Source organism: Podarcis vaucheri (assembly GCF_965113315.1).
Source record: "Podarcis vaucheri genome assembly, chromosome: 2".
Classification (NCBI taxonomy): domain Eukaryota; kingdom Metazoa; phylum Chordata; class Lepidosauria; order Squamata; family Lacertidae; genus Podarcis; species Podarcis vaucheri.
The window spans coordinates 77,480,992-77,503,271 of NC_138760.1; the positions used below are offsets into that span (position 1 = coordinate 77,480,992).

At 46.3% G+C, this 22,280-nt stretch overlaps 1 protein-coding gene across 5 annotated transcripts in view; it reads right to left on the bottom strand.

The window, feature by feature from the left end:
* The window catches only part of CACNA2D2 (calcium voltage-gated channel auxiliary subunit alpha2delta 2), a 577,811-nt gene that overhangs the window by 265,428 nt on the left and 290,103 nt on the right, over positions 1 to 22,280 (bottom strand). For all 5 annotated transcript variants that reach the window (XR_014217283.1, XM_082214493.1, XM_082214492.1 and 2 more), the window contains one exon: positions 4,169 to 4,228. Coding sequence is in view for 4 of the 5 variants with exons in the window: in XM_082214493.1 (XP_082070619.1) it covers positions 4,169 to 4,228 (60 nt within the window). In the remaining variant the exon portion in view is untranslated. The remainder of the gene's footprint in view (positions 1 to 4,168; positions 4,229 to 22,280) is intronic.

The window sequence follows — 22,280 nt, forward strand, 5'->3', positions numbered from 1 at the left end:
CCAAGTGGAAAGAATCGTGCTCTATTCTTGCTACAGGCAGAAGAGGCTCAAGGCCACCTTTGCTCCCAATAGATCCTAGTAAGTCAGCTATAGTTGCCATGGTATGCACACTGCTACATACAGAGGAGGGGAGAGGGAGGGGTAAACTATGGTGTCTATTGTTAAGAACATATGAAAAGGCCTGGTGGATCACACCAAAGGAGTACCTAGTCTAGCACTCTTTTTCCAAAGTGGCCAACCCGATGCTCATGTGAAGCCCACCAGTAGGATACCAGTACAATAGCATTATCTTGATTATGTTCTCCAGCAACTGGCATTCAGAAGCCTATTGACTCTGAACCCAAAGCAGCACCCATCATGACTAGCAGCCATCAACAGCCTTATCCTCCATGGGTTTGTCGAATCCTCTTTTAAGGATCCAACCTTACCACCTACCATCCAAGTAGGTGGTAATTATTGCATATTATAGTATCAAAGTCCATAGTTTAACCATGCATCGTGTGAAGTACTACATTCTTTTGTCTTTCCTGAATTAATGACCCTTAGGTTTCCTAAGTTGACCCTGGGGTTCTTCCCATGTATGTTCTCCACACAATGCCTAATTTTAGAAACAGGGGAGAATATTCTGGCATAAATCAAAGATTTTACAAAAGATTTTACCAAAGAGTGGGCTTGGTTAGGTGCATGGGCCAGAGGTTTTCATTCTCAACATAGCTTTTGGAAATAGTGCCACCAAAGTTAGTGAGAGTTAAATAAATTAAACCTACTCAGTTTTGAATAGTGACATAGAATCTCTTACATTGGGGTTATAACAAATCTGAACAATACCTGAATAGAAAAAAAGTGAATTTCACACCTACTCTTCACAGGCATCTTATCCCATCTCTGATTGAATAAGAAGCAGGTATTTATGTATTCCTCATTGTGAGGCATGGATCTATTTTTAAAAGCTGCTTCCCCTACAGATACCATTAAAGATTGCAGAGGAAGAGGTGATGGGTGGGATGCAATTCCTATAAAGAGCCAGCTAATTTTTCAAAGCCTAAAATCTGGAAGCCAGTTTGCTTTAGCAGCACTTGTTATGGACATTTTGTATATTTCAATAATTCATACTAACAGTAAAATTGCCCAACACGGGAAAATAACTTGTGAAGCAGAGCAATTTGTGCCTTTGGCATGCCAGCAAAACACTGAATAAATCTAGGCTTATGAAACAAAATGCAGAGAAGTCAAACACATGGGTAGCAAACCTTGCCTACCACAAACTGCTGTTATTGCTAGACATGAAAAAGTTGCAGGGTTATGTTGATAAAGTGTGCAGTGGTGTAAGAGTCACCATGCCCATGTCACTGGTGCAACCACCTTCCACTCAGTGCTTATAAGGGCAATGGAAGAACTATTTTGAGTGCTGGGAAAATGCAGGACAGAAGCATTTTTTTCAGGAAAGGCCCTTGGATCCTGTGCATGAATGACCAACAACTTTATATTTCTCATATGAAATGAACCTCTTCCCTTCCCTAAATAGGTTTTAGCTTCTGATTTATTGAGAAGTCAAGGCTTACTTGTTAAGGCAGCCTCTATAGCAGGAATGGGGAACTTCTGGCTTGTGGACTTTTGGACTGCCAGGCCATTTTTAGTCAAGCCACGCCTTCCTATTCTCCACCTGACATCGCACATGACATCAGGTGAGGGGAAGGTAAAGTCATGGATGGGCCAAAGAGGGGTTTTGCAAGGCTATTCAAAATCCTGACTATCTGCTGATTGTTGGGGATTCAAAGCCCAGTGCAGGGGTCTACGAATACCCAGAATCATGAGTATGTTCACATGTTCTTTTGGGTCCTTCCAGGTTCCATTCCTGCCTGACTTCCCTGTTTTCCACATATGTACACTCCATATTTTCCCATTCACCACAGGCCCTAATGTCCTTTCCTTCTTCTTTCCTCCTTCCTTAATAGAAATTTCCATTGTGCCACAAGAGGTCTCATGGGTTGCACATTGCCATTCAGTGTGTGTTTCACCCCTTTGTCTTTTCACAAATGATGCTCTGGTTGACTCTCAGGTCTCGAACTCACTCAGGTGTAAAGTTATAACCACAGACTTTAGCAGTGCTCAGAGTGCTTGCCCTTTGATCCTTTAAAGAAGTAAAAGGAATGTCAAGTTACCTCTATAAAAAATAATCTATCTCACGGGAGCAAGCAGAATGGCAAGCTGTGGAACGTGCCCTTTGCTTTGGGAGAACTGTTGTTTTGGCAAGGGGGTGGGACTCAGCATTTCAATGTTGTTGTTTTTAGTGAACTTCACTGCAGGGAGTTTTTTGCTCCCCACAACCACCATCCCATTCTTCTAAATCAGTTTATCAGAATATGGATTCCTTTTATTAAGAGACAGCAAAAGGAAAGGCATTATACCCTTTCACTGACAGCAGGTTTGGATGTTGATTCTGGTGATGAAGGTGCTCATTTATATTAGGAGAGGAAGCTGAAAAAGAAGGTGGAAAGAGATCCCAAGCTTTATCAAGCCTAACCTCATTGCCTGTCCCACCAGATTACCCTACATATTCTGCATAACACTGTGCTATAAGCAGAGAAGAAGAATGAAGATGGTGTCTAGTGGGGACACTCTGATGCCCCCCGAAGCAGAGAACTGCTCTCCTGTAGTATCTATCAGTTAGAATATGAAACCAGACAGAAGAAGAAGAAGAAGAAGAAGAAGAAGAAGAAGAAGAAGAAGTAGTAGTAGTAGTAGTAGTAGTAGTTTGGATTTGATATCCCACTTTATCACTCCCCGAAGGAGTCTCAAACCGGCTAACATTCTCCTTTCCCTTCCTCCCCCACAACAAACACTCTGTGAAGTGAGTGGGGCTGAGAGACTTCAGAGAAGTGTGACTAGCCCAAGGTCACCCAGCAGCTGCATGTGGAGGAGGTGGGACGCGAACCCGGTTCCCCAGATTACGAGACTACTGCTCTTAACCACCACACCACACTGGCTCTTTAAGAAACTTATTTGCCCTAATGCTATCTCTGAAAGGAAGGGAGTTTTCCCTCTCTTTTGTCTTCCTGTAACAATTTAAATGCATTTCCGAGCAGAATGCCACAATTTCTTGCTGAGCTTTAGCGCCGCCATAATTACAAAGTCAAATGCAATCATTAAAACAGCAACATTTGCTTGTCACCATCTTAGATTGCTCTTCACTTCCTCCTGAACAAACTCCAACTGGAATGAGTTGCATCAAATATTATTAAAATGTGAATGCCATTGTATTCTCATATGCGAGAACCCAGCCCGCCCCCAACAACTGGACTGAGCAAACCCTTGCCTGTAGGGCCACCTGTTAGCACATCATGCCTCTTGAGCTATTAAGATGGCATGTTCGTAACAGAGTTCTCCACAGCAAATCAAAAACAAAGCTTTCAATTGTTAGTTTTACCTCCATCTCCTGCTGTTTGCCTCGTCTTATTACCTGCACATGCAGGTAGAGGCGATACTAAAAGTGAGCTCAAAATGACTGAATTTACTTTCATTTTGGCTGGCCAGCACAGGGAGACTAACAAGCAAATAGCAGGGCACCTGCAAATGCAGAGCTTTCTGGAAAACCAAGGAGCTGGAAAGGAGAAGGAGTGATGGGGCAGAGAAAGAAAATGGAAGTGGAAAATAGAGAGAATGAAGACATAATGGCTTTTTGAGTATTCTGAGAATGAGAAGCAGAGGGGAAAGGATTTATTTTAAGGACCTCATTGTATTCAAGAATTTATTTTAATTTGGTCACTTAATATTTATATTGACCTACAATGAATTTCCAAAGGAGCGAGCACATTGATAGAGCCATACCCACCTCTAAAGTGCCTGAAATGTAATATGAACCCTGATGTAAACATAGTGAGAGAAAACCTGTGAACTGCAGAGCAGCAGCTGGAATGTGAAGGCCTTTCTTTTACCAGACATATGTATTTATAGAAGCACTTACATCAGTCGTACTTATTTTATGTTGGACACACAAACAAACACCCATTGCATCTGGGTTTCAAAAAAGTTCACTTGCAAGAAGGGGTTTGACAGCACATGTAACACTGAAGTGTGTGTGACAGACAAAGAGGCAGGCAGGCAGGGTGTGTGGTGTGGTGTGTGTTCAATCCTTGATATGATTAGAGGCCACAAAAAAGAGGTTTACCTTGATGTTGTCTTGCCAACGATGGGCTTTCTGAAATTTCTCAGCCGCATCAGCCAGTCTCTGAAAATGGAAAAGAGAGAGGGTAAGTCCACAGAGAGGTAATGTGAACTGCAATAATGAAAGAGGAGTTATTTTAAAGCTGTTCTAGCACATATGGAACCAGCTACATCATTCCTGGGGCTTACAAGGTAACAAAGCAGTTTCAGCACCCTTACTAAAGCAGTTCTTGTTATGAAAAGAGATTAATTAAAGGTTTATGGGTTCCCATGACCATCTTCTGTATGCAAATCTGATCTTGTTTAATTAAAGGAGCAAACCTGTGAGAAGCTTTGTGCTTCAAAGTCTTTTATGAGGTGAATTTACTTTCCTTCATAAGGGAGGTTGGCTTCCATTGGCATTTGTGGGCAAAAACGGGCTGCAATCTGTGATGTTGAAGTTAGGGCAAAATCTATCCTCTGTCCTTAATGCTAGAGCTGCTCATGGGATCTAGGATTTGCCTTCACCTCAGTAATGCCTGCAATGGAAGCAACTTCATTTCTCCCACATTTAAGTTAATTTGGTTAGTTAGTTAATTGAATCCATGCATCGCTTCCCACCACCAAGAAGGTCTGAGTGACTCACAAAAGATAAAATGTGGGGTGCGGGGGAAACAATCTATAGCATAATTCAAGCTGCCTGTAGTTTAGGAATGACCCTAATTTGCTCCTATCTCAAATGTGTTCTTGCCTATAGAAGTCAATGCAAACATTTCATTCCCTGGGAGAAACAGAGTATTAGTCAAGTCAGGTTTCTGCAAATACTATACTTCAAGTGGTTCACAACAGATACATTAACAATAGTAATCCTATCCAGGCATTTATTTGCACACACAGGGCTGGGTTCAAGTAGCCCATTCTGTTACTGGAAGGTAGCACAATGACTATTGTCAGAGCTGCTACCAGGTCCCAGCTCACATAGGACCACGCCACACAGCGTCCACTTTAAAGGAGTCTTTATTGAGTTACAGGTTTCATTTCCGAACTGCAGCGTGCAGCTCTACACCTTCTGCTCTAGGTCGGCGAAGACCCGTCTGAGTCCCCGCCTCTTGCACACCAGCTTAATACCCTAGCCTTGCTCCACCTCCTTCGCCTCTCCCTACGTCTCTGGGTCCTTCTGCCCCCCTGGGCCTCCTCCCTTCTACTCTCCTCTGACGCTGACCCCCCTGATCCTTCTGCCTCCTTGCGGCGGGCTTTAGGACCTGGCTCACTCTCCGGGCTGCTTACTGCTCCAGCTTCCGCTGCATTTGAACTTGGCGCGCGCGCCCAACTCTCTACTTTCCTCTTAACCGTTGCCTCGCTCTCTGAGGAGGGCGTGACCACCCCTGACTCGTGCCCTCCCTCCTGCTGACAGCCTCCGGAACCCGATGCCTGGCTACCTTCCTCCCTGCTGCTCTCAGTCTTGAGCGTGGGTCCCGACTTCCAGCTGCTGCCGCCCTCAGTTATGAGCGTGGGTCCCGACTTCCAGCTGCTGCTCTCTGAATCTCCTCTGTTCCCTTCCTCCTGGGGTGTCCCCCCGGATCCCCCCCTTGCTCTGCTCACTGGGGCTCCCTTTTGGGAGTCCTCTGACTCACTGCTTAGGCTTGGAGATCTCGGGTCGTCATCATCACTCATTCTCCCTTCGGCTTCCTCCCCCTCGCTCTCTGTTTCCACCCTTCTCTGCGTCTCTGCTTCTGAACCCCTGACATCCATCCCCCCCTCGAAGCCCCCCCTTCCCCCCTCCCCGCTGTCAGGTGTGGGTGTGAACAACCAGTCGTCGAAGAAGCTCGCTGGCATGGGTTTGTGTGGGAAGAGGGCATGAAACTCGTCCTTGAGCAGGGGTTCCTCCAAAGCGTAGTCTGGTACCCAGCTATTGGCGCTGGCCCGGGTGCCCTCTCTGGCTAAGAGGTATTCGACTCCCTCTTCCCCCCATCTGGAGTCCAAAATCTCCGTGACCTCGTTGATGTGGTCCTGGTGCTTCACCTCCCGCGTCTCCGTCCGTTCCCGGAGCGGACTTGGCGCCGTCCCTGGCTCCTGGAACCTGTGAGGTGCCTTGTAGGGAGTGAGCACCGACCTGTGGAACACCGGATGCATTCTGGAACCCTCCGGCAGCGCCAGTCGGAAAGCTACCGGGTTGATCTGCGCTTCGACTTGGTACGGACCGATCTGCTTGTGCCCCAACTTCTTCTTGGCAAGCGACCTGGTCGGCACTGCGTGGGCTGCCAACCAGACCCAGTCTCCCACTTGGATCACTTCGCCAACCCGCCTGTGCTTGTCAGCTTGCACCTTGTAGGCGTGCTTAGCTAGCTCCAGCTGCCGTCTGAGTTGATCGTGGACCGCCTGCAGCTCTGACGCGAACGCGTCCGCCGTCTGTGGTTCTCCCTCCCCCACTCTCTCCAGTCCCGGGAAGGTTCTGGGATTCCTCCCATTGTTGGCAAAGAACGGCGTCACTCCTGTGGACACGTGCTTCGTGTTGTTGTAAGCGAACTCGGCTAGCGGCAGGTAATCCACCCACGTCGCAGGCTGTTGATTGGCATAGCATCTCAGGTACTGCTGCATGATGGCATTGACCCTCTCTGCTTGCCCGTTGGTCTGCGGGTGTCTTGCTGATGCCAGATTGACCTTGACATTTAGAAAACCCATCAGCTTCTGCCAGAAAGACGAGATGAACTGGCGTCCGCGGTCGGACAGGATAGACCGTGGCAGGCCATGCACTTTGAACACGTGATCTATGAACAGTTTGGCGGTTTGTTCCGCCGTGGCCACCTTCGCACACGGAATGAAATGTGCCATCTTGGTGAACAAGTCCACCACCACTAGCACAGCTGTCTTGCCTCTCGAGCTGGGTAAATCCGTCACAAAGTCCAGGGCCACCCTCTCCCACGGTTCAAACGGTGTTTGCAGCGGTTCTAACAGTCCCGCCGGTGGTCTGTGTACCGGCTTGGCCCTCTGGCAGGTGTCGCACCTCGCGACGTAGTCCGCGACCTCTCCTCTCAGCCTGGGCCACCAGAAGTCTCTCGCGACTAATTCCATCGTTTTCTCTGTGCCAAAGTGACCGGCCGTGGGTGCGTCGTGCAACTGTTGCAGTACCTTGGCGCGAAGGTCGTCTCCTGGTACATAGACAGCCCCTTTGCGTAGGAGCAAGCCGTCCCGCACCTGGAACTCGTCCGTGGTAGCCGTGCCTCTGAGCAGTTCCGCCATCTTGTCTTGCGCGAATGAGTCGTCCCGCAATGCACGTCGCACCGCATCCAGGTCTACTGTAGCTGAGGCACACGCCCACGCCGTCGGTGCGAAGATGTGCATGGCCGCCGCTGGCGTCACCTCTTCTAGGTATTGCGGTTTTCGGGACAGTGCATCCGCCATGATGTTGGTGTCGCCTGGGACGTACTCTATTCGGAAATTGAAGTCAGCAAAGAACTCCGCCCAACGTATCTGCCTCTGGTTCAGGAACTGAGCCGTGCGCCAGTGCTCCAGATTCTTGTGGTCCGTGCAGACCTGCACCGTGTGCTTGGCGCCGATTAGGAAGTGCCTCCACGCCTTGAAAGCTGCATGAATGGCCAGCAACTCCCTGTCCCAGATGGTGTAGTTCTGCTCCGACTTGCTGAGCTTTCTGGAGTAGAACGCTCCCGGCCGCCACACCCCCTGCGGGTCTCGCTGCAGCAGGACAGCTCCCACGGCTCTGTCCGACGCGTCTGTCTCTACCCTCAACGGTTTACTGGGGTCGATATGCAGCAGTTGCTTCTCCGATGCGAAGAGATGCTTGAGCGCTTGAAAGGACTGTTCCGCCTGCTCCGTCCAGATGAATTTCTTTTTTTTGGAGCTGAGCGTGTCCGTAATTGCTGCCGTCTGCATCGCGAACCCCTTGATAAACTTGCGATAGAAGTTGGCGAAGCCGACAAACCGCTGGACCTCCTTCCGGTTGCGCGGGCTTTTCCAATCCAATACCGCACGAACCTTGGTGCTGTCCATGGCTATCCCCTTGTCCGACAACTTGTATCCCAGGAAATCCACCTCCGTCGTGTCGAACTGGCACTTCTCCAGCTTGGCGTACAGTCTATGTTGTTGCAACCTGCTGAGCACCTCCCTCACGTCTCGGTCGTGAGCTTGCTGCGAGTCAGAGAAAATCAGGATGTCATCCAGGAAGCAGACGCATGTCTTGTAGAGGAGTCCCTCCAACACGTGATGCATAAAAGCTTGAAAACAGTGAGAGCCATTTTGTAATCCAAAGGGCATAACTCTGTATTCGTAGGTGCCCAGCGGTGTGAACATGGCCGTCTTCCACTCATCGCCCTCCCGCATGCGGATGAGATTGTACGCCCCTCGCAGGTCCAACTTGGTGAACACGCGTCCCTTGCGCACCGTCGCGAGGAGGTCGTCAATCCTGGGCATGGGGTAATCAGACGGTTTGGTCATCTGGTTCAAAAGGCGGTAGTCCACAACTAGTCTTTTTTGGGGCGTGTCTTTCTTTTTCACGAAGAAAACGGGACTGCCCCCCACTGCCTTGGACTCTCTGATGAAGCCACGCTCCAGATTATGCTCGATGAACTGTTTGAGTTCTTGCATTTCATCTTCAGACATGGAGTATAGCCGCCCCTTCGGCAGCGTCGCCCCCGGTAGGAGGTCAATCTTGCAGTCATATGGCCGGTGAGGGGGTAGCTTGTCCGCCTCCTTCTCGCAGAAGACCTCCAAAAAGCTCGCGTATTTGTGGGGGACCGCTTGCAACGTTCCCAACTGCAGTTGTGATTCCTCCTCCTCTCCCTCCCGTCGGGGCAGGATGCAGTGTTCTGCGCAATAAGAGGAGCCGAAGATCAGTTGTCTCTGGTACCAAGCCAGTGTCGGACTGTGCCTGTCCAGCCAACTCATGCCCAACACAATGGGCGTGTCCGACAGTTGGGTGACATTAAAACTGATGACTTCCCTGTGGTTGCCAAGGCGCATCACCATCGGTGGCGTCTGCTTCACCACCTGCCCCCCTAGCAACTCTCTGCCATCCACTGTGACGACTTGCAGGGGCAGAGTGGCAGGCAATAGCTGTATAGCGTGCTGCTCCACAAAGCTCTGCGCTATAAAGTCTGCGTTGCTTCCAGAATCCACAGAAAGCGGCACTTCGATAGTGACGCCGTCGGGTAGCTGGAGAGATGCTGTGAGCTGCACTACTGGTTTGGGTGGGAGGGGATCCGTGGGTTGCAAGATTGCTGGGGACTGCTTCACAGATGCGTCTGGCTGGGCCCCAGTGCCTCCGTCTCCAGCCAGACATCGTCGTTTCCCTGCTGTGGTTCTCCTTGCTGCGTTGCTGCAGTCACCATTGCTGAGGCTGCAGTGTGCTTGTGGAGCCTCCGGGGACACTCCTTCGCCAAATGGCCTGGATCCTCGCAGATGTAACACTTCCTGTTCCCTCTAGGAGGCTTCGCTTTCACTGCTGCCGGTGCTAGGGCTCTGGCTGCTGACTGAGCCCTTGCACCTCCAACCTCCATCGGTTCCCCTCCCCCTCCTGGCGGAGGTGTGGATTGCGCACGCGCTGCTTCCCTCGGAACGAAAGAGAAACTTCTCGCTGCTTCGCGCCCTCCACGTCCTTCATCTCTGCACCATGGACGTTCTTCCAGCCTCACCCCCACAGTCAGCGCCCTTTGGACCACCTCCTGCGTGCTTCGGGGCCTCTCCCCCCTTGCAATTTCATCCTTAACCGCAGAACTTAGACCCTCCCAGAAGAGGTCTCTGACAGGGGGCGAATCCCGATCCCATTCTAAAGCACTGACCAGCGCAAAAAATCGGGCGTGATACTGCCGGACGCTCGCCCTCCCTTGTTTTAGTCCATGAATCTCCCGTCTGGCAAGATCCACATCAATAGTAGACAAAAAACACGCATCCATCGCTTTGATAAAGGCATCTGCATTCTGAAGCGCCGGATCTTTATCCCTCCACAAATTGCGCAGCCAGGCTTTGGCATCCCCATGCAAATGGGACAATATGAACCCCACCTTCTCTTCCTCATCTCTAAAGTCTTTTGCCAGCAGTTGCAGTGCGCACATTACGTCTGCTCTAAAATTAGGGTACTGTTGCAAAGTCCCATCGAAGTGAGCCACAAGCCCTCCTGCTCTCCGTGCCAATCCCACGCCCTCCGGTCTGGGTCCCGGTTGCCCTTGCTTAACAAGCATTTCAAACCTGGCGTGTAGGTCTCTGTAGGCGGCTGTAGTCTCCTCCTCCCGTTTCTTGGAAGCCAATACCTCTGAGGACAACTGGGTCACTGCCTCTTGCAGCGCGGAGATCCTCTGTTCTTCCGTCATCTTGCTAACCTTTGTGAGCTCGCTTACAGACACCCCTCTTCCTCCCCTAGCGGCTTCTGCTCCCGCTGCGAGGTTTCAGGTTTCTGAAGCTTTGAAGAGACGGGTCTTACTGTCAGAGCTGCTACCAGGTCCCAGCTCACATAGGACCACGCCACACAGCGTCCACTTTAAAGGAGTCTTTATTGAGTTACAGGTTTCATTTCCGAACTGCAGCGTGCAGCTCTACACCTTCTGCTCTAGGTCGGCGAAGACCCGTCTGAGTCCCCGCCTCTTGCACACCAGCTTAATACCCTAGCCTTGCTCCACCTCCTTCGCCTCTCCCTACGTCTCTGGGTCCTTCTGCCCCCCTGGGCCTCCTCCCTTCTACTCTCCTCTGACGCTGACCCCCCTGATCCTTCTGCCTCCTTGCGGCGGGCTTTAGGACCTGGCTCACTCTCCGGGCTGCTTACTGCTCCAGCTTCCGCTGCATTTGAACTTGGCGCGCGCGCCCAACTCTCTACTTTCCTCTTAACCGTTGCCTCGCTCTCTGAGGAGGGCGTGACCACCCCTGACTCGTGCCCTCCCTCCTGCTGACAGCCTCCGGAACCCGATGCCTGGCTACCTTCCTCCCTGCTGCTCTCAGTCTTGAGCGTGGGTCCCGACTTCCAGCTGCTGCCGCCCTCAGTTATGAGCGTGGGTCCCGACTTCCAGCTGCTGCTCTCTGAATCTCCTCTGTTCCCTTCCTCCTGGGGTGTCCCCCCGGATCCCCCCCTTGCTCTGCTCACTGGGGCTCCCTTTTGGGAGTCCTCTGACTCACTGCTTAGGCTTGGAGATCTCGGGTCGTCATCATCACTCATTCTCCCTTCGGCTTCCTCCCCCTCGCTCTCTGTTTCCACCCTTCTCTGCGTCTCTGCTTCTGAACCCCTGACAACTATTGACACTGCAAAGCTTTCCTCTCACTCTCCCCCCTGATTTCCCTTCCAGGGGGTTGGGCAAGGGAAGCCCCAGAACTGTGCATGAGAGCCAGATTCTGCTTGCATGCTTCTCACAGGCATCGGTGAGAATGAGATGCTGGATTAGATAGGTCTGGTCAAGCAAGCTCTTTTTACGTTCTCATGAGGTTGCTCCATTAGGGAAGCAGAAACCCCTCTGCTCAGCTGCCAGACACTGACTGCTGGTGAAAGTGAAATCAAAACCACCAGAATGCCTATATTACGCAAATCCACTTGAAAAAACACGTAAACGTAATAGGCTGTGTAATAACAATTGTAAAGTTATTTACTAGAAACTACTTCTCAAAATTAGATACACCTTCTCCTAACTTCAAAATCAACATCGTGACATAACATATTAAAATGTAGCTTATTCAGTTAACCACCAAATCCAGTATGTACAAAATGCAATTCCTATTTTGTCAGTCCCATAGCACATTCATTTCTAATTTCTTCATCTTCTCTTGTATTTTTTATCTGACATATTCCTTAGAAGAGTACCATGAAATAGTCTTGTAAGTGTCTAATGGGGATGATAAGGTTGGTAGACATAAGAATCTGGCACTGGTAGATGCTAGCACAGGTAGACAAAGACAAGGATTCCTGGATATTCCCCGGTTTTCCCCAACTGAGAATCTATCATGAATAAGATCCATGTAGCTGTTATATACAGTAACGAACCATGCACAACTGATGAAGCCCATTGGGATGAAACATCCTCATTAGACACTTACCAGACTATTTCAAGGTACTCTTTCATAGGAATCAAATTTTGCACATACTGGACTTGGTGGTTAACTGAATAAGCTGGTGAAAGTGGGCATGTAAAGGTATGAGTGGGGCTAGCCATACTCACACATTGTTTTCATGAGTGAAAAAGGAATGCAGAATAGGGCTAATATTATTCCCAGGAATGCACTGCAAATGTGCACCATCTAGAGGAGGAGAAGCTAAACCACACCAGATATTCTTTGTTTCCGAAGAACTGAGCTGATACCTGTTGGTTTAATTCTGATGTGCACATTTGTCTCCAAAGTGACCTGCTGATGTGACAGTTTCTTAGCAGCAGCATCAAACAGTATTCCAGCCTAAGTAGGGGGGCAGGAGGTTCTCTGATCTGCCAGGCTGCCAACTTGATGTTGGTGGCAGCAAAGACAAGCGACATGTGACTCACTCACCAGTTGCAAGCAATGGTCAGAGGGAAGTCCTATACCTTCTTAGTTTATAATGAAGCATGGTGTAATATACCCACACGTACCATGACTGTGTTCACATGTAACACTACAACAGAGCTGTATGCTGTATAGGGCTGTTGAAAATCTCTACCCTATTTTCGAAGAAAATGGGTGGTGGTGAACCATTTAACCAATTTTAACCAGGGGGTGGTGAAATTTTCCAACAAGTTTCTTGGGAGTGGGCTCATCATTAGTATTGGCAGTAGCAGCCCCCCCACAAGGGTTTTGTGTTTTTTTGGCTGCTTCTGTAAATGGCAGAGGCAGTAACTGTACTGGCCACTGTTTTGCATTCTCCACTACGCTTTAAGCCTAATGCTCTTCTAGGACACTGTGCTGCATTTCAGAGAGGAAGGAATGGCAGTAGGTGGAGAAAATTTTGCCAAGTGGAATTCTTATTCTGGTAGGGTTTTAAAAAAGAAAGCTTTTTTGGGGAGCGGGGAGACGTATCCAGAGAAATTTCACAGCTTAGGTTATCTTAGCATAGGCTACTTGACCAGCATTTAGTTCTTCTTTCACACTATCTTGTGTTGTTGTGTTCTATCAACCATGGGCCATGGTTCAATATTTTAAAAAGCAACAAGCCAACTTCAAACCATGGGCAATGAAGTTGGCTTGTTTAACTAATCACAATTTGTTTTATACCACTATCTCTAGTTTGTATGACATAACAGTGCTGGTGAAGTCCTTCTCCCAGCTGCCTGGGAGGAAGAGAGTAAAGTCAGGTTCATTCCACCTAGTGCACATCATGTTAAACCATGGTTTGGTATTACTTGCAAACTGAGCTTCTGTCTATTGCAGAGGTGGAATAATACCTCTTGCCAGCCTGAAGGCTCACAGTGATTTTTGCAGAATTTACAGTGCTATCAATTGCTGAGCAGATTTCATTGCTTAGCAGGAAGTTATAGGACACCCATGTAGCTAGAACCAAGCCAACATGCTGAGTTATTGGTGAAAATAAAAGTCTTTGTCTACAGAGGATCACTCATTCTAATTTGGTGGTTACAGGATTTACCAGAGTGGTGATTTTTGTCTGAGGCCTATTTACTTTCCCTTCACTTTGACAGATTATTTTTACACTGCCAATTCAATCTCCGAGGAAAGCCAGTGTATGTATGCATAGCATCCAACCAGTCGCAATGCGCCAGCCATTCCTGTGAAGCTGTGAAGGGGCTGAGGAATCAGGTAAGATATCTGAACAAGCTCTTCCTTTAATTACAGGCTGCAGCAAGAACCTCCAGGCTGAGATAGCATTTAAAGACAGCCTGACAAGATCTAATCAAGCGGGATGTTAAATGCAGATGCAAGAGCCATCTTCTTTGCTTAAAATGTATGAGATTTAAAAAGGGGGCAAAAGGGAGGGAGGGAAGGAAAGAAAAACCCGAAGTGATTTTGTAGAGTTTGCCGTTGAAGTGATTGCAGAAGCATGCCTCATTACTTAGCAGGAAGCCATGGGGCAGGATTTCAGCACTGTCAAGAGCAGTGCATCATCTGTCCGCCAAGCCTCATCATCCCAGCCCCTTTGGCCATCAGGAGCTTAAAAGGGCAGGAGGCTCAAAAGTTCTTCAAGGAGGTTAGGGACAATAAATGGTTCTCCTCCCAGGGATGCAGCACTCTTCTCCTATGGCTTTATTTATTTAATGCCTATTTCCAAAATATACAGGAGTCAGCTGAAAATTAGTGATGAAAACAGTTCCATCGCAATCAGATAAGAAAACACAAACAAAACCTGGGTTTGCTTCAAAGCAGCTAATGCCATGGCAAATATGTGTGTTGTTTTAGTTATCATTCAAACAGAAAATTCAAATATCCAAGGCCTGGGCAAGATGTTTTGTGCCTGACAGCAGCTATTCCAATGAAGGCTCATGGGAATTTTTTTTATCAGCCCTTACTCTTTAAAAACTCTTGTTGAAAGGTGTGAGAGATGCCTTCTAAGAAAGATGGGGATTGTTTCCAGGACAGCACCCTTCCAGCTTTTCCACTCTCCCCAGCCATTTGCCAAGCTCCTGAGAGTTACATGAGAAGCGCTTTCATCTGCTCAGTTGTTGCCATGATATTCCCTACCCCTCCCACAGTTGCAAACATTTGGTTCTCTAGTAGGTGTTCCAAAGGAAGAAACACGATATATTATTGGTGGAAGTGCATCTGATCGGAGAGATACAAAGCTTGGAGATACTCCTTTATCCAATGCCATCAGTGGAGGCTTGTTTCCAGGACCAGGATAGTCTGATTTCAGTAACCCATGGTACCCTAACCTAATGTTTGAACTATTCCAGTGTACTCTGTATGGGGCTACCCTTGAAGACAATCTGGAAGCTGCAGTGGGTGCAGAATGATGCTGCCCAGCTGTTAAGGAGACAGTGAAATGTGACCATATACCACCCATTCTAAAAGCACATTGCTGTCTGTCTGTGTGCTACAGGGCTCAATTCAAGGTGTTACTGCAAGTGTACAAAGCCCAAGTCCTAACATTCTGAGTGTTTTGGCACATAGTATAAGATTCACTGCAGTACAAGGGGTTTGTACCATGGGCCTCTGCATTATTTTTTTTCTGTAGGGCAGCAGGGGAGAGTAACATACTTAAAATGAGGCATAGGTTAGCTTTTCATTGAAAGAAGAGAAAGGGTGCCAGTATATTTTGCCTCATACCACAGATTCTTACAAATGAAAGCAAGTCTTTTTTTAAAATGAAATTTGGGGGTTATGGTTTATTGTGCAGAGGTTGGGGTGGGGGATGTGTAATGCTAAGGGTTTTGTTTTTTGAGAGTGCAAGATGAGAGCACCAGGCCTGTATATCAGTTGTGCTGCTCATAATTTTAAATCAGCTTATGTCTAAAGGAAGGTGTTGGTATATCTTTGTCCTTGAGCCTGCTTACAAGTACCAGGGGTGTACAGCTCTCAACTGCTGCAGCTATAATGCAGTTCAAGCGCCTACAGCAAGACACAGTAGGCACAAGTGGGGAGATCCTAAGTTGCTCTACATCAGAGTATACCACCTGCAGTTCCATATAGGAGTTTTCTCCTAGCCCTGGCACCACATCTATTTCTGGAGGACTATCCTGGAAAACATTTCAAGAAAGGGGATTTTAAAAAGAAAAATACATAAGCATTTATAAATCACGGGGCAGGGATGGAATAATTTAAATTGGTGTCATCTAGAAAATGCCTTTCCCTTCTCTGCTGTCCAGCAAAACACACACTGCCTCTAGTTTGTTGTGCCAAAGCTTTACAGAGCTGTGTGAAATGCATCAGAATCTTTCTTTGCCACCCAAACACAGACAATTTATTTTAATTCTCTCCAAGTACTGCCATTTTGTCGTCTGTTGCTCAGCTGAATGCAAATGTATATGGAAGTGTTTCAGAGGCAGCCTATGGCAGATAGGAAAGTTTCCCACAATGCCGTGCCCAACAGCTCAACAAAATAAAGGCTGGGAAATGGGGGATAAAGAAATTAAAGTGCAGAGAATTGATTTGTATAATGAAATTGCTGAGAAGTAGCAGTGGTTGGGGTTTGTTTTCTTTCTTATTTTTATTAAGCCAATAGGTGTGAATATATAGAGGCCAGAGACTTCCAGGGGGATCAATTTTGCACCAGCAAGTAAATTAAAAACAGAAAGCAAGCTAAATGACAGCCCCCTTCTGGCACTAGTCAGTCTTTGCTTCAGTTCAGGAAAGGGAATGCTGCCAGGTAAGGAGAATAATTGCAACTGTGCTTATGGAGCCAGCCTTGACCTGGGAGGGTTCAGGTGTCAACCAGAAGGCAAAACCATTTGTCACAAGGATGTAGATTAGGGAAGAAGAACATGAAAGCATTGTTTACTTTCTTGCCCATTTTGTACAGCCTAAGGGTGGAAGGGAATGTGGATGGCTGTAGGGTTAGATCTTTATTTTGTCCAGCACTTATTACAATTCAGTATTAAAATTATACACGTGGGCACACACATCATTCATTTCAGCTTCTCCAATGTGCTGAATTCTTCACAGCATAAATAAGGGTTTAAGAGATGCAGTAGTAGCTGCTCTTTGCTTTTGGGGTCCCCTCACCCACCCAACAATCCCTTCTTTAAGTTCCATAGCATGTTTCTAATTGCAGGGCCTGGTTTTAGCATCAGCACGTATTTCTCACCAATACCACACAGGAGCATGGCTGAATTTGATTACAGTGGTACCTCAGGTTACAGACGCTTCAGGTTACAGACTCCGCTAGCCCAAAAATAGTACCTCAGGTTAAGAACTTTGCTTCAGGATGAGAACAGTAATCACACGGTGGCGGTGTGGTGGCAGTGGGAGGCCCCATTAGCTAAAGTGGTACCTCAGGTTAAGAACAGTTTCAGGTTAAGAACGGACCTCCAGGACAAATTAAGTTCTTAAACCGAGGTACCACTGTATTGTTTTCTTAAATAGGACTAAAGAATAACAAGGACTGTATTTCTCATGAATATCCCGTTCCCTGCCCTTAGTATAATCACAAGTGTGTTTCACTGCAAACCTTACAAAAACTGGGAACATCTTGCTTACACACACACACACACACACACACACACAATCACTCACTCACACATACTATGGCATGAACATCTTGCACAGCGCTTTATCCAGAGCTCCATGGCTAATCCAGACAATGAGCAGGAAAATAGCTGTGAATCTACTAAGATAAACACCTTTCAAGGAACCTATTTAACACATTACTGCATCAGACCTCCCTGAAATCCATCAAGGCAACATTTATTGCAGGCTTTGAACACAGTAGGCACCCTGACTGCTACCAATAACAAAAAAGCACACACAATTCTAACAAACAAGATGTATTCATTTATTTACTTTAGCATCTCACCTATTACACAGACTCCACATAACTTGTGACCTACAAAGCCAGATGTGCCATACTAACCTTATTGTGATCTGTCAAATACTGTTTTTCCAGTGCCAAGAGGTTTACTGAGTATCTGACATAGGTGGGGTTGTTTTTGGCTTGGTGGATTAAGCTGTGCAGATATGCTCTGGGCAATTCCTCTCTCTGGACAGGACAGCTTGCCCACACACCAACCCTACCTCCTTCTACCCATGCAATCGAGACCACAGTGTACACCACAGCCAGCAAAGTGGTGCGCCATACTGTAGAAAGAGTCTTGCAAAATAGTAACATAAGACAATCCATTTCCTGATTCCCAACTGATCAGTCAGAGCCTCTGTATGAGCAAAATTATCATGCTGCCACCCAAAAGGAATATTTTGGAGATGAATCTTACTGATAAATTTTATTTCATTATATTTATATTCTGGTCCCCCCCCCCCAATCTTGTAATTCAAGGTGACATAATGTGGTTCCCAGGAGATCTAACATGCAGGCACTAACCAGACCCACACCTAAATAGGGTCAAGAAAAGTGACTGCCTCTTGTGCCTTTAATGGGGGTGGGAAATGACATCCTGTCTCTATATCGTCAAATAATTACCCAACATGACTAGATCTCTCGCCAGAGATGTACCACCATATTTTAAAGGGATAGAGGTTCCTGGGACTAAGCAGCTTACGAATAAAGTCTGTACATAGCAAAGTTCATTTTTAAACTTTTCCCCACAGAGGAAAGCCACCCATGGTTCCCTCCCACGAGGGAAATTTTATTCAGATATAATAACAGAGCTATGCAAGGCAAACAAAAAAAGTAATCATAACTGCCATAAATTAACAATTAACACTAGATATGATGGTAGTTATAAAATTACTGTTGAATTAGTAATTGATAGTGTTAATAAGCAAAATAGTTTGCAGTCAGCTGAAAATGGTGATTTTTTAGCGTGTTTTGTTGTTTTTTAAAAACACTTTTCTGTACTGAGTGCTTGTAAGTAATACTAGATATGCTGGGGTATTTTTTTACTGCTTTACTTTTAAATTTTCTTGATTATGTTTTTACATTTTTATTATTTGCCAATTTTACTATTGTAAGCCACTTTGAATTCTTTTTTCTAAGCAATTACTAAACAAAATAAATAAATAATGGAACAATAAATAGTAGTATGGGTGCCAGCTGAGTTCAGTGCTACTGAATTCAGGACTCTTTGGGAACTGATCTGTATTGACACCAATTCAAGTTATTAACAATCTTGTCATGCTCTGGCATGACCAAGAGACAAAAACCAGGGCAGCATCTGGCTTAATTCTTAATGGTGCCTCTGGAGCTACCGTATTTTTCGCTCTACAAGACGCACTTTCCCCCTCCTAAAAAGTAAGGGGAAATGTGTGTGTGTCTGATGGAGCGAATGCAGACGGGAGGCTCTGCTCAGTGCTCCCTTTAAAGAGCCGCGTGGTGCGTGCGTGCGGATCTTCGGGGCTTTTCCCCGAGAGGCTGTGTTGCTGTTGGGCAAGCGAGAAGGTGGCAGAGGAGAGGCTTTTCCCTGGGAGAGGCTGTGTGTGGCTATCCCATAAGCCAGGACAGCAAGCAGGATCACTGCGCAGCGATCCCACTTGCTGTCCTGGCTTCTGGGATTCAGAATATTTTTTTCTTGTTTTCCTCTCCCAAAACCTAGGTGCGTCTTATGGTCTGGTGCATCTTATAGAGCGAAAAATATGGTATATGTACCATAAAGTAAGTGAGCATAAGTCAAGACATTTAGGAGTGGGGCAAAACCACCTTCTCCCTCTCTATAGACACTGGCTTAATCATAGGCAAGCAGCCACCTTAGCTCCCACACCAATCTCCATGACCATCATTCTTCCCACATAATTGGTTTCCTGGCATAATTCACCCCAAGCCATCCTTTCCATGCCTACATCATGCAATTATTCTCCTAGAGAAGCCCACTTCTCACTGCCAGCCTGATTAAAGCTGTGACAAATATGCCCTTCCCACATTTGTGGGGCCATTCATCCCAGGTGGAGGGGAAGGGAATAATTCAATGACTACTGGGGGCAGTCGCATTTCAAGAATTTCAATCTTACCTAAAATACTAGGTAGCCGATGGGGAATGATGGGTTCCTAAGGTAACCCTGGGAACAATGCTACTCCATGATGTAGTAGCATTTTCGCAGGATTCTTTGTCTAAGCAATGAGGCTGGAGCAGCCAAGATTCTGCCGAAAGTGGCAGCAAGGCTTTTTATTGTTTTTTTAAAAAGCCCAGGGTGGGGTGAGGTGCTAGGGAAAGAAAAAGAAATCCTTGATCATGTCGCATTTAAAGATAATTCTTCTAAGACTAATCCATTGTTGGAAGGCTGTTTTTGCCACACCACACTCCCGATTTATTAAATAATACTTCAGCCTAGCACTCTTGTGTGAGCTGAATAGTCAGGATAACTCAATGGGCAAAAATAAGCTAAGGACGCTGTAACTCTCACATCCCCTACATATAAAGTGCACTTAATTCTTATCAACGATAAAGAAATGCATATTTCATCTTCAAATGTGAGTTACAGAGGGGTGTTTTTTTTGTTTAATGGTTTTATTTTGCTATTTTTTTTAGTATCCAAAGTATATTTTTCTTCCAGAGTTACTGTTAAGCTGGGAAAATATTAGTTAATATATTATCAATTGACAGTAAGTTTGGGGGCAATAAGTACTTATGCTTTCTGGGAAAATAATGTTGTCTATAGCAAGAGGTTTAATAGAAAAAAGCATCCAACTATTGATTTGTGGGCCAAATGTGTATGCATTACAGTTGTGCAAAGGCTTTAGTTGTTGTATTTCTAGTGTCTGCAGGTGTTTGTATTTTCTTATGGATTTTTCAAGACAGAGGAATCGTGTGCTCTGTTGTGCAATTATAGAGGGAGAAGGACTTTTGTTACAGTTTCTCACCAACTACTGTTGGTGAAACAGGAGTACTAGTGGGGCCTGCAACAAAAAACGTTGCAGTGTATCATCGCAACCTAAGAGTGGGCTGCTGTTCAGGGTGTCAGCCAGACATTACTTCTAAGCAGGTCATTCCATTCTCCAACCTGCCTCTTTTCCATCTGATGCTCACATTCTACAGCCACTGGATTGTTGTTGTTTCTTGGGGTGGTAGTACTGGGAACTGCTTTGGATTTCTAGTTTTTGTGTGTATACTTCTGCAGTGACCAAAGCATTTGACCTTCACTGTCACATGGTTGTAGACCAGGATTTTAATGCATGCAGGGAGCCTCCTCATGTATACAAGGCTCAATGCTTCAGAAGTTTGTCCACCAACTTATGGAGGAGACGAAGAAGGCAATGGAGATGAAGCTTAGTATACTCATCCCTGCTCATGTGTTCAGAATCCACACCTTTTGCTGAAACTTGCAATCTATTCATTCTGAAATACGCATAGCTTATTTGGTTCACCTTGGGAAATGATCTATAATGAGTTGAAAAAAAAAACGTTTAAGGTAACTTTCCCAAAAAGATTGGAGTCCTTTTTGTTGGGAATAATTCAGACTGAAGTCCCTCAGTGTCAGCAAAATTTATTTCTGTCTGCAACAATGGTGGCCCGAGTTTTGTTAGCCGCCAAATGGAAAGTGGGGGAGGTCCCAGGCAAAGAGGACCGGCAACTTAACATGTTAGACTATGCAGAGCTTGCAGGTTTAACATCATAAGAGAGCAAGAAGAACGTATATTCAAAGAAGAGTGGAAAATATTTATTGGGCATATGGAAAATAATTGTACACAGCTCAAAATGCTGGCAGCATTAATATAAATTCAGCAGTGTAATTAATGTTTGAGGGGTGTAAAAGTGGAGAACTGACTAAAATGGTTGTAGCAAAATGTGCAGGAATGAAAGATAAAATGAACCATGGAAAGAGGAGGAGGTAAGTTATTGGATACCTAACAGTATGTAAAATGTTTATTTTAAGACGTAAAATTTAATAAAAACTATTATAAACAATAATAATTTGATTCGCCTTGGTTAGCAGCCTCTTGTTCTCAATCTTACAGGTACTCCTGACAAGAACTAAAGCTACATGATTTCAGAAATTATTTAAGCATTCTTTTGATTAACTAGAGTAAACTCTAAAAATAAACAGATGCGCTTTCCCAGTCATTCCCTTGAGATATAGCTGAGAAGACACTTAACATTTCCCATGGTGTGAAACAAATTAATTTGCAATGAAATTGTACCTGCTGCTTTAAAAGAACTTATACTTCAGAACTTTATATTTGCAGGGGGCTGGGCTGAACATCTGGCTCACAATCTGCTTACATTTTGTCTGGCCACATTTTGTGACCAGTTGGTCTTTGAAGTGGGTAGGCACCTTTCTGGTGCGATAGAAAACCCCCTCAGATATAGCACATTCAAAAATAGTGGTGCATAAACCATGGGATTTCCTCAGCAGACTGAATAAAGCAATGAATTGCGTTGTTATGTTGGAAAACAACCAGCCTGGGGACTTGAAATGGAGGTCACAGGTATTTGAACAGGAGTCTCCATGTTCAAATGTTTGCAAGCATGATCAAGGAGGAGAGGGAGCTCTGACTGTCTCGTTCCTGCAAGTGCTACTACCTGTCTCCTCTTTCCCATAGTAGAGGATGTTCCTCCTTCACCTTGTCCCCAAGGATCTAGCACAGACTTCCTCAACCCCGGCTCTCCCAATGTTTTGAGACTACAATTCCCATCATCCCTGACCACTGGTCCTGCTAGCTAGGGATCATGGGTGTTGTAGGC